This window comes from Tachysurus fulvidraco, chromosome 24 (genome assembly GCF_022655615.1).
Source record: "Tachysurus fulvidraco isolate hzauxx_2018 chromosome 24, HZAU_PFXX_2.0, whole genome shotgun sequence".
Taxonomy (NCBI): Eukaryota; Metazoa; Chordata; class Actinopteri; order Siluriformes; family Bagridae; genus Tachysurus; species Tachysurus fulvidraco.
In genome coordinates this window covers 18,213,950-18,230,705 of record NC_062541.1, presented here as the reverse complement: position 1 = coordinate 18,230,705, position 16,756 = coordinate 18,213,950, and the positions used below count along the sequence as shown (strand labels likewise).

The 16,756-nt window shown below is 42.3% G+C and overlaps 1 protein-coding gene across 2 annotated transcripts in view; it reads right to left on the bottom strand.

The window, feature by feature from the left end:
- The window catches only part of tax1bp1a (Tax1 (human T-cell leukemia virus type I) binding protein 1a), a 52,478-nt gene that overhangs the window by 10,557 nt on the left and 25,165 nt on the right, over positions 1–16,756 (bottom strand). For both annotated transcript variants that reach the window (XM_047807856.1, XM_027144393.2), the window contains exons 3-12: positions 13,189–13,291; positions 12,922–13,112; positions 12,246–12,353; positions 6,957–7,075; positions 6,622–6,712; positions 6,254–6,409; positions 5,607–5,846; positions 5,233–5,403; positions 4,284–4,359; positions 3,984–4,213 (exon numbers count right to left, since the gene is read on the bottom strand). In XM_047807856.1, coding sequence (XP_047663812.1) covers positions 3,984–4,213; positions 4,284–4,359; positions 5,233–5,403; positions 5,607–5,846; positions 6,254–6,409; positions 6,622–6,712; positions 6,957–7,075; positions 12,246–12,353; positions 12,922–13,112; positions 13,189–13,291 — 1,485 coding nt within the window. The remainder of the gene's footprint in view (positions 1–3,983; positions 4,214–4,283; positions 4,360–5,232; positions 5,404–5,606; positions 5,847–6,253; positions 6,410–6,621; positions 6,713–6,956; positions 7,076–12,245; positions 12,354–12,921; positions 13,113–13,188; positions 13,292–16,756) is intronic.

The following is a 16,756-nucleotide window of genomic DNA, read 5'->3' as shown; positions in this document are numbered from 1 at the left end:
TACAGCACCTGGACACTTTATACACTATACACACACCATACAGCACCTGGACACTTTATACACTATACACACACACCATACAGCACCTGGACACTTTATACACTATACACACACACCATACAGCACCTGGACACTTTATACACTATATACACACACCATACAGCACCTGGACACTTTATACACTATACACACACACCATACAGCACCTGGACACTTTATACACTATACACACACACCATACAGCACCTGGACACTTTATACACTATACACACACCATACAGCACCTGGACACTTTATACACTATACACACACCATACAGCACCTGGACACTTTATACACTATATACACACACCATACAGCACCTGGACACTTTATACACTATACACACACACCATACAGCACCTGGACACTTTATACACTATACACACACACCATACAGCACCTGGACACTTTATACACTATACACACACACCATACAGCACCTGGACACTTTATACACTATACACACACACCATACAGCACCTGGACACTTTATACACTATACACACACACACCATACAGCACCTGGACACTTTATACACTATACACACACCATACAGCACCTGGACACTTTATACACTATACACACACACCATACAGCACCTGGACACTTTATACACTATACACACACACCATACAGCACCTGGACACTTTATACACTATACACACACCATACAGCACCTGGACACTTTATACACTATACACACACCATACAGCACCTGGACACTTTATACACTATACACACACCATACAGCACCTGGACACTTTATACACTATACACACACCATACAGCACCTGGACACTTTATACACTATACACACACCATACAGCACCTGGACACTTTATACACTATACACACACACCATACAGCACCTGGACACTTTATACACTATACACACACCATACAGCACCTGGACACTTTATACACTATACACACACCATACAGCACCTGGACACTTTATACACTATACACACACACCATACAGCACCTGGACACTTTATACACTATACACACACACCATACAGCACCTGGACACTTTATACACTATACACACACACCATACAGCACCTGGACACTTTATACACTATACACACACACCATACAGCACCTGGACACTTTATACACTATACACACACACCATACAGCACCTGGACACTTTATACACTATACACACACCATACAGCACCTGGACACTTTATACACTATACACACACACCATACAGCACCTGGACACTTTATACACTATACACACACACCATACAGCACCTGGACACTTTATACACTATACACACACCATACAGCACCTGGACACTTTATACACTATACACACACCATACAGCACCTGGACACTTTATACACTATATACACACACCATACAGCACCTGGACACTTTATACACTATATACACACACCATACAGCACCTGGACACTTTATACACTATACACACACCATACAGCACCTGGACACTTTATACACTATACACACACCATACAGCACCTGGACACTTTATACACTATACACACACACACCATACAGCACCTGGACACTTTATACACTATACACACACACCATACAGCACCTGGACACTTTATACACTATACACACACCATACAGCACCTGGACACTTTATACACTATATACACACACCATACAGCACCTGGACACTTTATACACTATACACACACCATACAGCACCTGGACACTTTATACACTATACACACACCATACAGCACCTGGACACTTTATACACTATAAACACACACACCATACAGCACCTGGACACTTTATACACTATACACACACACCATACAGCACCTGGACACTTTATACACTATATACACACACCATACAGCACCTGGACACTTTATACACTATACACACACCATACAGCACCTGGACACTTTATACACTATACACACACACACCATACAGCACCTGGACACTTTATACACTATACACACACCATACAGCACCTGGACACTTTATACACTATACACACACCATACAGCACCTGGACACTTTATACACTATACACACACCATACAGCACCTGGACACTTTATACACTATACACACACCATACAGCACCTGGACACTTTATACACTATATACACACACACCATACAGCACCTCATTATACACACACACACCATACAGCACCTGGACACTTTATACACTATACACACACCATACAGCACCTGGACACTTTATACACTATACACACACACCATACAGCACCTGGACACTATATACACTATACACACACACACCATACAGCACCTGGACACTTTATACAATATACACTATACACACACCATACAGCACCTGGACACTTTATACACTATACACACACCATACAGCACCTGGACACTTTATACACTATACACACACACCATACAGCACCTGGACACTTTATACACTATACACACACCATACAGCACCTGGACACTTTATACACTATATACCACAACCATACAGCACCTGGACACTTTATCACTATATACACACACCATACAGCACCTGGACACTTTATACACTAGAATCACACACCATACAGCACCTGGACACTTTATACACTATACACAGACCATACAGCACCTGGACACTTTATACACTATACACACACCATACAGCACCTGGACACTTTATACACTATATACACACACACCATACAGCACCTGGACACTTTATACACTATACACACACACCATACAGCACCTGGACACTTTATACACTATATACACAGACCATACAGCACCTGGACACTTTATACACTATACACACACACCATACAGCACCTGGACACTTTATACACTATATACACACACACCATACAGCACCTGGACACTTTATACACTATACACACACACCATACAGCACCTGGACACTTTATACACTATATACACACACCATACAGCACCTGGACACTTTATACACTATACACACACCATACAGCACCTGGACACTTTATACACTATATATACACACCATACAGCACCTGGACACTTTATACACTATACACACACCATACAGCACCTGGACACTTTATACACTATATACACACACACCATACAGCACCTGGACACTTTATACACTATATACACAGACCATACAGCACCTGGACACTTTATACACTATACACACACCATACAGCACCTGGACACTTTATACACTATACACACACACACCATACAGCACCTGGACACTTTATACACTATACACACACACCATACAGCACCTGGACACTTTATACACTATACACACACACCATACAGCACCTGGACACTTTATACACTATACACACACCATACAGCACCTGGACACTTTATACACTATATACACACACCATACAGCACCTGGACACTTTATACACTATACACACACCATACAGCACCTGGACACTTTATACACTATACACACACCATACAGCACCTGGACACTTTATACACTATACACACACACACCATACAGCACCTGGACACTTTATACACTATACACACACCATACAGCACCTGGACACTTTATACACTATACACACACCATACAGCACCTGGACACTTTATACACTATATACACACACACCATACAGCACCTGGACACTTTATACACTATATACACACACCATACAGCACCTGGACACTTTATACACTATACACACACCATACAGCACCTGGACACTATATACACTATACACACACACACCATACAGCACCTGGACACTTTATACACTATACACACCAAAGACACCCAGCCACCCCCACACACAAACATCCACACACCCACAAACACCCACCTCCAAATACAAAAATGACCCCCCCATACACAAACACACAAAGACCCCCCCACACAAACACACAAAGCCCCCCCCCACACACACAACAAACACACACACACAAACAGAAACTTGATATCACTGTGAGTCAGTGAAATGTGTGTAACGTACCTTAAACCGTTGCTCTTCATCAGTCAGGAGTACTTTAAAGTTGTCGTTGATCACACACTGTTCTCTCCACCTCTCCTCCATCTGAGCAAGCTCCACCTCTACCAACACACTAGTCTCCTCCCCTTCCTCTTGTGGCTCATCCATATTTGCTTCTGTTTTTTCTCCCTCACCCTCTTCCCTTTCTCCGTTTGTTTTTTGTTCAGTACGCTCGTGACTCTCAGGCTGCTTTGCTGGAAGACATGAGAATGCAGTTAAACCACAGCACTACAGGTCACAAAGTACAGGTATGACTGTACACACCTGAAGCAGCTAACTCAGCGTTCATCACCATCACCTCCTGGTTGCTGTCTGTGGATGTGTCATTCCTGCTGCAGTCCTGTTAAACCATCATACACAAAACACTTAACAATGCAGGATGTTCGTTGGTGCACACACACACACGCACACACACACACACACACACACACATATATACATACACACAGACACACACATATACACATATACATACACACCCACACACACATATACATACACACATACACACACACACACACACACACACACACACACACACACACACACACACACACATATACACACGCACACACACACATACATACACACATGCATACATTACACACATATACACAGACACGTACATACAAAAATACATACACACACGCATACATTACACATACATACACACACACACGTACATACAAACATACATACATACAAACAAATACATACACACACGCATACATTACACACATACACACACACAAACAAACATACATACATACATACACACACGCATACATTACACACACACACACACACACACGTACAAACATACACACACACACACGTACAAACATACACACACGCATACATTAAACAACACATACACACACGTACATACAAACATACATACACACACGCATACATTACACACACACACGTGCATTCTGTACACGCATACATACACACACATACGTACACACACACATACATACACACACATGTACATACACACACGTACAATCGCACACACGCACGTACGTACAAACATGCACACACGCATACACACATACGTACATACACACATGCATACATACACATACGTACATAAACATACACATACATACGCACACATACGTACATACACACACACACATGTACACACGCACACACATAAATATACAAACATACATAGACATACCTACACATACATGTACACACACACCTCCTTCTGTGTCTCCTGCCTCTGTGTAAGTTTGGTGACTTGTCTGCGCAGACGCTGACACTCTCTGTACTTCTCCTTGTAGTGCTCTGCAGCCATCTGCAGTCTGAGCTTCAGCTCTTCCACCTCCTTCTGCAGTTCAGCCTCAAGCTCTGACACGGCTTCTGCTCCTGCCTGTGAAGTGATTTTTAAAACAGCTGTAAGTATCTACAGCTGAGCTGATTCTGACCATACAGTGACACTGAGTTCCTTTTGTTTGGTGAAGGTAGAGCATGGCGTGAAATCTGATAGTGTTTGAGCTTATCTGTAGTATTGACACCTGCTTTCATTGCAGTGGCTCTGATTTATAACAGGACGTGATCTATGTGTCTGATTACCATTTTTTGTAACGTTTGGTTCCTCAGCTCATATAGCTGGTTCTGAGTGATCCTGCACTCCTCATGGGCTTCAGCTAAGCTGCTCCGGACCATCTCAGCCTCTCGACAGACACGCTGAAGCTCCGCCTTGGTGCGTTCATGTTCACTGGAGGCCTCTTGTAGCTGCGAATCCAGCATGGCCACCCGCTTGTACGTGGCTTCCAGCTGCTCCTTCATCTGATGCAACTGCTCTATTAACTTCTACACACACACACACACACACACCCCATTATTCATGTGGAAATACACAAAGTAAGCCTTGCTCACCAATCACGCTGAGAGTACTGTGTGTGTCAATGTTGTTACACTCTGATGTGTTCATCTCCGTGTGTACAGTATGGAGTGTCATGTAATCAGGTTAACTAAAGGTTCAAGTGGCTGTTCAAGGATCTAACCAAGCTAGTGTGAACATGCTCATTAATTAAGGACTACTTTGTTCATTAAGATCAGATGGTTAATTATTTCTAGTCATGGCCTTCAAAATATAACACTGTGATGGTAAATTAGTGCTATTGGAGATCAGTACAGGATTACTGACTCACACTGTGCACAGATCTGTGTGTGTGTGTGTGTGTGTGTGTGTGTGTGTGTGTGTGTGTGTGTCATACTGCATCTGCAGGGTGTGCATTTCTTTCTGCATGGAGTCTGTGTAGTTCCTCTTGGTACTGTGAGATGGTGACCTCTCGATTCAGCTCCACTGCCTTCAACATCTGAAGCTCTGCACTCAGCTTAGTATTTTCCAGCTCAGCACTGCGCATGTGAGACTACACACACACACACACACACACACACACACACACACACACACACACACACACACACACACAGTACGCAATACATAACCCCACACTCTCGTGACATTCAGGGTAAAGTGAACAAGTACCCTGAGACCACAAGACCAACATTTGGGACAGGGCCTAATACCCTGACATCCTACACACCTGAGAACCACACACACACTCAGTGTAGTACTTACCTTGTACAGCTCCCTTTCATCTTTCTCATTTTTCAGCTGAATCTCCAAATTATCCCTCTCCAGGGTCACCTTTTGTAACTTGCTCCTCAGACTGCACAGTAAATGCATACACACACACGTGCGGACGTGTATGCACACACACGTAAATTAGAAAGCAGACTGTAAAAAGACGTATTAAATGGTGTAGAAGACTTGTATAAAATATTAATTCAACTGCTTGGTGCCCACATCATGTGAATATCACACACACATATATATATACATACAAAAATGTGTATCAAAACATTTGTGTGTGTGTGTGTGTGTGTGTGTGTGTGTGTGTGTATACTCCCTACCAATCCAACTCAGTCTCTTTAAGCACAGCTTTCTGTGTGACCCCTAGCAGGTCCTGTTCCAGCTGTTTCACTCCAGCTTGAGCTTTCTCTCTCTCCTCTTGCAGCCGTTGCTGTCGTTCCTGCCATCAGAAGAACCAGCGGTTTATGAAACACTCGTGTTAATCACGATGCTGCATGTAGGGTTCAACATAATGCTCACGTGGCCTACACATCAAGAGCAGTGTAGTGTCAGTTAACTTTGTCCTAACATGCCCATATTTAACCGGATCTGGCAACATCTGGATCTGACATCACACACACACACACACACACACACACACACACTTCCCACAGGCGTTTAGTGTCTGCTGGTGTTTTATAGCTGATTAACTTTCAGCATTGCTACACGTGTGTATAAAAGTCTTATAAAAAATGTCGTAAAATTTGCAGCCACACTACGTCCTCATGCTCTCATGATAACCACAAGAGAAACTATATTCACTGGTTGCACTATAGTGACACACACTTACCAAACTACACACACTCGTTGTTGTGTTCACTAAACGGCTAATGTGTGTAGCTGTGGAAGTCTATTACTGGAGTGTTAATGCTTAATATGGGATTTTACACGGCGCACACACAGACACACACACAGACACACACACAGACACACACACAGACACACACACAGACACACACACAGGAGACACACACAGGAGACACAAGGGTGTCACAGCGCCACAATTCTGCTCCCCTCACATCCTGCTTGTCCTGCACTTTATTACTCTGAGTGCCTGCTAGTGGAATCCACAGGAAGCTCTAAAGCCTGAACACGACTGAAGAGCATTAATAGCAATCAAGCTACACATTTACTCAAGCTTAGGAACAGAGAGAGAGAGAGAGAGAGAGAGAGAGAGAGAGCAACAAGGAGAGAGAGAGCGACAAGGAGAGAGAGAGAGAGAGAGAGTGACAAGGAGAGAGAGAGAGAGAAAGCGACAAGGAGAGAGAGAGAGAGAGAGAGAGAGAGAGAGAGCGACAAGGAGAGAGAGAGAGAGTGACAAGGAGAGAGAGAGAGAGAGACAAGGAGAGAGAGAGAGAGAGACAAGGAGAGAGAGAGTGACAAGGAGAGAGAGAGAGAGAGAGCGACAAGGAGAGAGAGACAAGGAGAGAGAGAGAGAGAGAGAGAGAAAGCGACAAGGAGAGAGAGAGAGAGAGAGCGACAAGGAGAGAGAGAGAGAGAGAGAGAGAGAGCGACAAGGAGAGAGAGAGTGACAAGGAGAGAGAGCGAGAGAGCAAGAAGGAGGGAGAGCGCGAGAGAGAGAGAGAGCGACAAGGAGAGAGACCTTTTTAAAAACCTTTATTTTACACAGGTCATATTATGTGGTCAGAGTGACCCAATAAATAGTAAAATATAGATTACTTCATTAAATCTGGTTAAGTTTGGAAAGAAAGCTGTAAAGTCCAAAAAACATCCAAAAGCTCATCCAATCCAAGATGGCAGCCAGTTTGTTGTCTGAATGTCTGAATTGAAATCTGAGCTTTTTTTGTTTTTATGTAAGACTTTTCTCACATTTAAGTCTGAATGAGTGTTTCTCTCAAAAATAACATCACCTTTTCCAATTTGGGATGTTTGGATGCTATATTTTATTAGATGTCACTGGATTGCCGCAGAACTCTGACTCGTGCCTTAGGTCTAGGCCTGTAGGAGTCCATCTGCTGGACTACTGAAAAAAGAACAAAGCAGTACTTTGTGGATCTTTTAACAGATTCAGAGGCTGCCAGTGTTCTGCTATTTTGAAGAAGATTTATACTTCACAGTGGATTACAGCCTTATTCCAAACCTGAATTACGGATTTGACCCTGTTGGATTTCTCCTGGCCTAGTAGTACATGGATTATCAGAGCTGTGGAGCCTGGTTTGAGGCCTGAAGGTGAGGTTTGGATCTTTTACATCTTTTTGGATGCTACTGGATGGCCATACATTTTGTCTTATTTTTGGGTTGCTGAGGCCTAGGACTATTAGGATTCTACTTACTGGGAAACGATTTTTCTGAATTAAGGACTCAATTTTGCTTCTGGGTTTTTCCAGGCTAGTAGCATATCGGCTATCAAAGGGACCCTGAGTGTGGAAGAGTGACTGAGTCACTCTGGTCTATAGACCTCTCCACTTAATTTGTACAATCTGAAACACACACGGCTATCAGTTTTGTCCTTGATACATCAGCATCATGTATGTCCTTATATTCCTGATGCTTATTTTTTGCAATCAGGAATTTAATGAATTAAATGGACACAGTGAGGAGAGTGAACTCAGGTTGCACTTCCTACACTTCAGACAATTCTCAACCTCATCGACGGAATTTCTGGAGTTATATCATCAGTCAATCAGCCCATTTTTATTGAATGAATTCTATTTACAAGTATATGTAAATGAGATCTTGTATCTTCAGAATCTTATGGTGTTAAATGACTATTTTATTGTCAAGGGGGACTCTTTTTCTCAGTTTGCCGTTAATGGGGCCCCTGATAAATCATTTCCTGTTAAACTAAAATTACGATGTATGGTAATGCTTTTATTGATGTTATCTGGAAATGTTCAGCCAAATCCTGGGCCGACTACATCTATTCCTTGTGTACCCACTCCTTCTGATTTTAAAAGTAGAACAGGTCTTGGGTTTATACATTTAAATGTTAGAAGTTTAGTTCCTAAAATGGATACGATTAAGATTTGGGTAAATATGACAAATGCTGATAGTCGTTCTTACTGAAACCTGGCTTAAGAAATCTATAGCTGACGATATGATTTTTATTGATGGCTATAAAGTTTATAGAACTGATCGGGTAGGTGAAGGAGGTGGAGTGGCCATCTATGTCAAATCTAAGTTTGTTAGTTATGTAAATTTGTCAATTAGTAGAGCTAAACAGTTTGAAGCGTTGGCCATCAAAGTGGGTATTTCAAAATGTAATAATATCACTGTGGTTGTCTGTTACAGACCACCTTCTGCAACAAAAGATGCTCTTAAAGCCTTATCAGATATTTTACATGAGTTAAATGACTCGAAGTTCATCCTAATGGGGGATTTAAATTGGGACTGGCTCTCAGGGACATCTGATTGTTTTGAAGAATTGTGCGACTCCTTGTGTCAGGGATGCAACAATTCCTAAGGTAAAACCCCGCTTTATTTTTAAAAGATATTTTAAAAAATTTGAGGAGCGAGCTTTCTTGCATGATTTGTATCACACTTTTAATACAGGATGTTGAACTGGCATGGGAATATTTTCAATCAATTTTTTTGTCTATCTCTAATAAACATGTTCGCATTAAGAAAATCAGATCAGCGTTAGGGACAATCCCTGGTTTTCAGACAGTCTTTCAGAGCTAATTCATTTGAGAAATAAATCATGGGCGCAAGCCAGATTCTCAAATGCTCCTGCTGATTGGTCTACATTTAAAACATTGAGGAATAAGTGCACATCGATGATTAGAAAGTCTAAATCTGAGTTTTATTTAAAGTCGGTTTCAGAGAATTTAAATAACCCCTCAAAATTTTGGAAAGACTAGAGGCTACATGAGTACCTGACTAGGATTTATCCTTGTCAGGTACTCATGTAGCCTCTAGTCTTCTAGAATATATTCAGGTTGACGTAGATAAAATAAAGGATAAAGATGTTATGATCAATCAGTTAAATAAACACTTTATTCATGCTGGTCCTACATTTGATAGTTTAAATGCAAATACAATTAACCCATGTTCTGTGGGTATCCCAGTGATTGGGAATTTTGATGTATTTGTTCTAAAACCTGTTTCAGTAAGTCCAGTTTGCACAGCTTTGAAGAGCATTGACCACAAAACATCTGTAGGCCCAGATAACCTAGAGCCTTATCTTTTAAAAGTGGCGGCGGATGTTATAGCAGAGTCATTAACTCATGAGTCTTTTGTCACATTCTATACCTAAAGTTTGGAAAGCTGCTTATGTTCTACCATTATTTAAAGGTGGTGATCCCTCAGACATGAACAGCTACCATCCAATCTCTAAACTTTCAATTTTGGCTAAGATCCTTGAATCTCAGGTAAACATACAGTTAAGAGTTTTTATTTGACAATAATATTTTAAACTCTCTTCATCTCTCCGATTAAACTCTCTTTGCCATGGACACACAGGATTCTAACTGTAGAGTGCACTATTTTCTTTAGCGGAAGCAATACAATTGTTCAGCAGTGTCGTGTTGCAGCCACAAGCGTATGAGACCTGTAACGAGTGACAGCGCGAAGCCGCAAACTCGTCCTGAATATTTTAAAGGCGTAACAGCTGATGAAAAAGCAAAGACAATTGTAGACGAAAATGAAGAGAGATTTTATTTTATATAAAACATTTTCGTCTCGTCTTTTTTCGTGAACAATAATGCATGTTAATTTAGTCTTAGTCAGCGTTTTGGACAGTGGTGCAGTCTCGTCATCGTCTCGTCTTAGTCATGAAAAAAAGGTTGGTGAACATATTACGTCTCGTCTAATCTGACGAAATTAACACTACATATAACAGAGGTAGCATTTTTTCTGGCCACCAGTTCAGTGTCCATCTGCTCGGCATCCATCTTCACCCGTTCCGCGCTGCACACCAGAAAAAGTCACATGACCAAACGCACCACACGTGTCACTGCCTAAACTGAAACTCACTGGTCTTTTTTTATAATTAGCGGATAGCGGTGTAGTGTATGTAATAGGCAAACAGCTTTCAGAGACAATGGGTTGTCATGTGCACACATGCATTTATTTATTATTTATTTATTTCATAAAATCGCAGCATTTTGCGTGATATAATCGCACAGGCTTGATATCGCGATTGCAATATGATTAATCGTGCAGCACTAACTCACACACACTCACTCACTCACTCACTCACACACACACACACTCACAACTCACTCACTCACTCAATCACACTCACTCACTCAATCACACTCACTCACTCACTCACACACACACTCTCACACTCACACACACACTCACACACACACTCACACACACACTCACACACACACTCACACACACACACACACACACACACACACACACACACACACACACACACACACACACTCAAACACACATACACACAGTTATCTGATTAACTAAAGTGCATGTGGGAGTGCATCCTGTGTTCTCACTGGCAGACATGGAGACAGTGAGTCCTCCATCAGAAATGTATATGGTCAAAGGCTTTGATGTAGAGACCTTGCGATCACCAGCATATAACAGAGTGTGTGTGTGTGTGTGTGTGTGTGTGTGTGTGTGTGAGTGTGAGTGTATACCTGATTGTATTGTTTCTGTTCTTCTTTAAGTTGGTCCCTCTCTTGTGTGAGCAGACAAACAGTTTTTTGCAGCTCACTGCATTCCTGCTGAACTTCCTCCACACGCCTCTACACACACACACACACACACAGGTACAAGACATATTGTGATATTTATATCTTTGTGTAGATAGATAGATAGATAGATAGATAGATAGATAGATAGATAGATAGATAGATAGAAGCATTTTTATTGAGGTGTAAGTCGTGAATGACACATATGCACTAATACGTATTTCAACAAAAGGTCCTTAGAACAAAAGCTAATAAGATATATACATCAACCATGTGAGTGAGTGAGGTGTTTGTGAGAGTGTGTGTGTGAGAGAGAAAGAGAGTGTGTGTGTGTGAGAGAGTGTGTGTGTTGGTGTGAGAACGTGTGTGTGTGAGAGAGAAAGAGAGAGAGTGTGTGTGAGTGTGTGGGTGTATGTATGAGTGAGTGAGTGTGTGTGAGAGAGAGTCTGTGTGTGTGTGTGTGTGTGTGTGTGTGTGTGTGTGTGTGTGTGTGTGTGTGTGTGTGAGACACAGATAGAGAGAGAGTGTGTGTGCTTGTGAGTGAGTGAGTGTGAGTCCGTGTGTGTATGAGAGAGTGTGGGTGGGTGAGTGAGTGTGTGTGTGTGTGTACATGTAAGTTTACCTCCAGTAGTCCAGTTTTGGTTGTAACCACCAGTATGTCGGAGTTCCCATCATCCTCCACAGTCAGTAGCTCCTCCCCTGTAGGGGTGGGTGGTCTGAACTGGAAGGGTGTGCTGGCTCCTCGGATTTCACCCATGTGTGTGACGTAACAGAACTGATAAAACTCACCATCGCTACGGGGAACGTAGTAACCTGTGAAGCCAGACATCTTGGTGAACATGTGGTGTGGAGAATGTGGGTGTAACACTGGAGCAGTTTGTTTGTGTACCTTGGAAGACAAGAACCTTGTTGACAGTGGAACCTTCAGTGTAGTTTTCAGGCATGGGGGACCACAGGAAGGTGTAGTAGTCTCGTGCACTGCTCCAACCCACCTACACACAAACGAGACAGGTACAGAGACAGAGAGACAGATACAGAGAGAGAGAAAGAGACAGAGAGACAGATACAGAGAGAGAGAGAATTGTGTTCACAATTTTTCAGGTCTTCCCTAGTATATAAATGAAAAGATAAACGATAAAAAAAACTAATTAATTAATTAACCAACCAGTCAATTAATTAACTAATTCATTAATTAGTTAATTAAACAAACAAACAAATAGGCAAAGTGTTATGTTTACTGAGGAACGACACGGACAACCATTTCATTGCAGAGTCTTTACTGATGAGTGCTTCGAATCTCGCTCTCCATTACACTGTTCCCTGCTCCAATCAACGCTCTCTCCACACTCAAAGAAACTACCGTAATGCATGGAATAGATTCGCATGAACAATGCATTGCATTTCCTCCCCTATAGTTTTGAACTCCTTAACATTTAAACAATTTGCAACAATGTGACTACCAAACGGTTCTTCTTTTTTTTTTTTTTTACAGAACATACCTTGTATAGAAATGGTTAAAACTTCTTATGATTAAGAACCATTAATCAGTCCATAACTACAGATCTAATCTGTTAGGTGCTTTTCTCTGACGAAGTGGATCTTCTTTCAGGACTGGGAACTGTCCCTTTTCCCACCGGAGCATGGGGCTGGATAACACTGGAGTTGCCCTTGTAACTCACATCTGGAGCAAAGTCATTGGCTATTGTACTGCCCATAGTATCCATCCTGTCCTGTACATTAGATGACAGCAGATGATCCACATATACCTTCACACTATGATCTCCGACTTGCACTTAGTATGTGAGAGGTCCATGCTTGAACAAGATGACACCTGGAAGCCAAGCACAATTTGAGTGTCGACACCATGACCTTCTGACCAGCTTCGAAGGATCTGAGCTTTCTGGAAGCGGCGTCATGAGCACGATTTTGCTGTGCTTGATGTTTGAGAACAACTGCAGATGTATCTGGTTTTAGCAGTGTGAGACGGATACGAGGCTGTCTTTTCAGACACAGTTCAGCAGGTGTTCGCTCTGTTACTGTATGGGGAGTGTTGCGGTAGGTTAACAGCAAACGAGCCAGGCATAGATGAACCCTAACCCTAGATGAGGTGCTACAGATTGTGTTCGTAACCTTTTCCATGCTTTTTTGAAGGTTTGTACCACCCTTTCAACTTGACCGTTTGTAGCTGGATGATAAGGAGGAGACAGAACATGACGCACACCATTGTTCCTTAGGAACTCTTCAAACTCCCAGCTCTTTTGGGAATCCATAGGAAGCCCAGAGATGACGCAAGAGGTTTATGGTCCTCTCTGCATTTGTCAGCTGCGTAGGAAAGATTTCCACCCATTTTGAATGAACATCCACAATCACTAGAAGTGTTGCTTGTCTATTTCAGCATAGTCTATGTGAATGGAGCACACATACTCGCAAAGTTCTGAATGTCTTGGTCGAGACCCGGCCACCAGAGGTATCCTCTTACCAGTGCCTTCATTCTTCTTATGCCTGAGTGACCCTCATGCAGCTCAGACAACAGTCTTTCCCTATACTTTGGGGGAATGATAACTCTCAAGCCCTGGTCTGTTGAGAGCTGGTCTTTTCTTACCAGGAACGGTTTCAGATGCTCATCTGTGACATGATTGGGGCATCCAGACAAAGTTAGGTCCAACACTATCTCTCTCTCTCTCTCTCTCTCTCTCTCTCTCTCTCTCTATCTGTCTCTTCTCCTAGTTTCAGTAGAAATGTCTTTTGCACAGATGGGCAATTCATCTGTGTGTGAGACTTGAAACACCATCTCCTCTTCCCCTCCTGCCAAGATTTGCTCGCATGGCAATCTGGACAATGCATCCGCGTTTACATGATCAGAATAGCATCTGTACTCTGTCATAATCATAGGCCATTAAAGTCAAAGCCCAACGCTGCATACGGAGGGCAGCTAGTGTTGGAATGGCAGATTTGGGGCCTAGAATTGCAAGAAGGGGTTTATGATCTGTTAGCAGATGGAACTTGCGGCCATACAGATACTTATGGATACCATATGGATACTTTTTGACTCCAAAGACTATGCTCAGGGCCTCTTTCTCAATCTACGCATAGTTTTTTACTTGCTGTCAGAGTCCTAGATGCAAACGCAATGGGATGTTCTTCCCCTGAAGGTAGCACATGTGAGATAATTGCGCCGACGCCATAGGGAGAGGCGTCACAGGCTAGTCTCAGTGGCTTTTTGGGATCATAGTGAGGTAACCACTTACTTGACAACAGTTGTTGTTTACAGGCGGTGAAAGCTCGAGCACACTGCAAAGACTACTGCCAATTTACATTGGCCTGCAACAGTTGGTCGAGTGGGTGCAAAAGTGTGGAAAGATTTGCTACAAACTTTCCATAGTAATTCAGAAGTCCCAGAAAGGAATGTAATTCTGAGACATTGGTTGGAGCAGGGGCCTTCACAATCGCTTCCACCTTGCTTTCCATTGGATGCACTCCCTTTTAAAACATACTACATTCTGAAGTCCCTGTAGGATTTGGTCCATTGTGTGTTGGAAACTTGCAGGTGCTGTGGAAATTCCATAGGCCAGATGATGGTACTTAAACAAGCCTTTGTGCGTGTTTATGGTAAGGTACTGCTTAGATTCAGTGTCCAATTCCAGCTGCTGATATGCAAAGGACAGATTAATTTTGCTGAAAACTTTTCCCCCAGCCAATATGGCAAAAAGATCCTCCATGTTAGATAGTGGATATTCCTCTGCAAGAATGCATTTGTTCACCGTGACTTTATAATCACCACACAACCTCACTGTCTTGTCTTTCTTTGGCACAACCACAATGGGTGCTGCCCAGTCGCTCCTTCCGACGTGAGAGATAATTCCGTTTCTCTCCAAGCGATCCAGTTCCTTTTCTACTGCTTCTTTAAGAGCATACGGAACAGGCCTTGGTTTGTGAAAGATAGGTTGAGATCCTTCTTGCACTCTCACCTTTGCTTTGAAGTCACTAATTTTTCCATACCCATCTTGAAATAGTTGTTTGTGTTTTTCAAGTACATCAGAGAGAGTAGTAACACTCACTGGTGTCACCTGTCTCAAGCTGAAGATCTCCTTCCAGTTTAAGGAAATTTTCTGGAGCCAGTTATATCCCAGCAGTGGTGGTTTGTCTCTTTTGACCACAATCAATAGAAGTGAACACTATTGTCTCTTATATTTGACTGGAACCTTGATCTCACCCAACACAGGGATTTTGTCTCCAGTGTACGAGGCCAGATGAATGGAAGTTGGGATCAATAAACAGTCCTTCAATTTTTCAGTATAGATATGTTCTGGAATCAAAGACAAAGAGGCTCCAGTGTCTAGTTGCATGCTAACTGTTATGCTGTTTATCCGAAGATCAATGTAAATGCCATCCACCTTGTCTTGTGCAGAGTAGACAGTGAAAAGCTCAAACAGTTCATCATTCTCTGCACACTGATT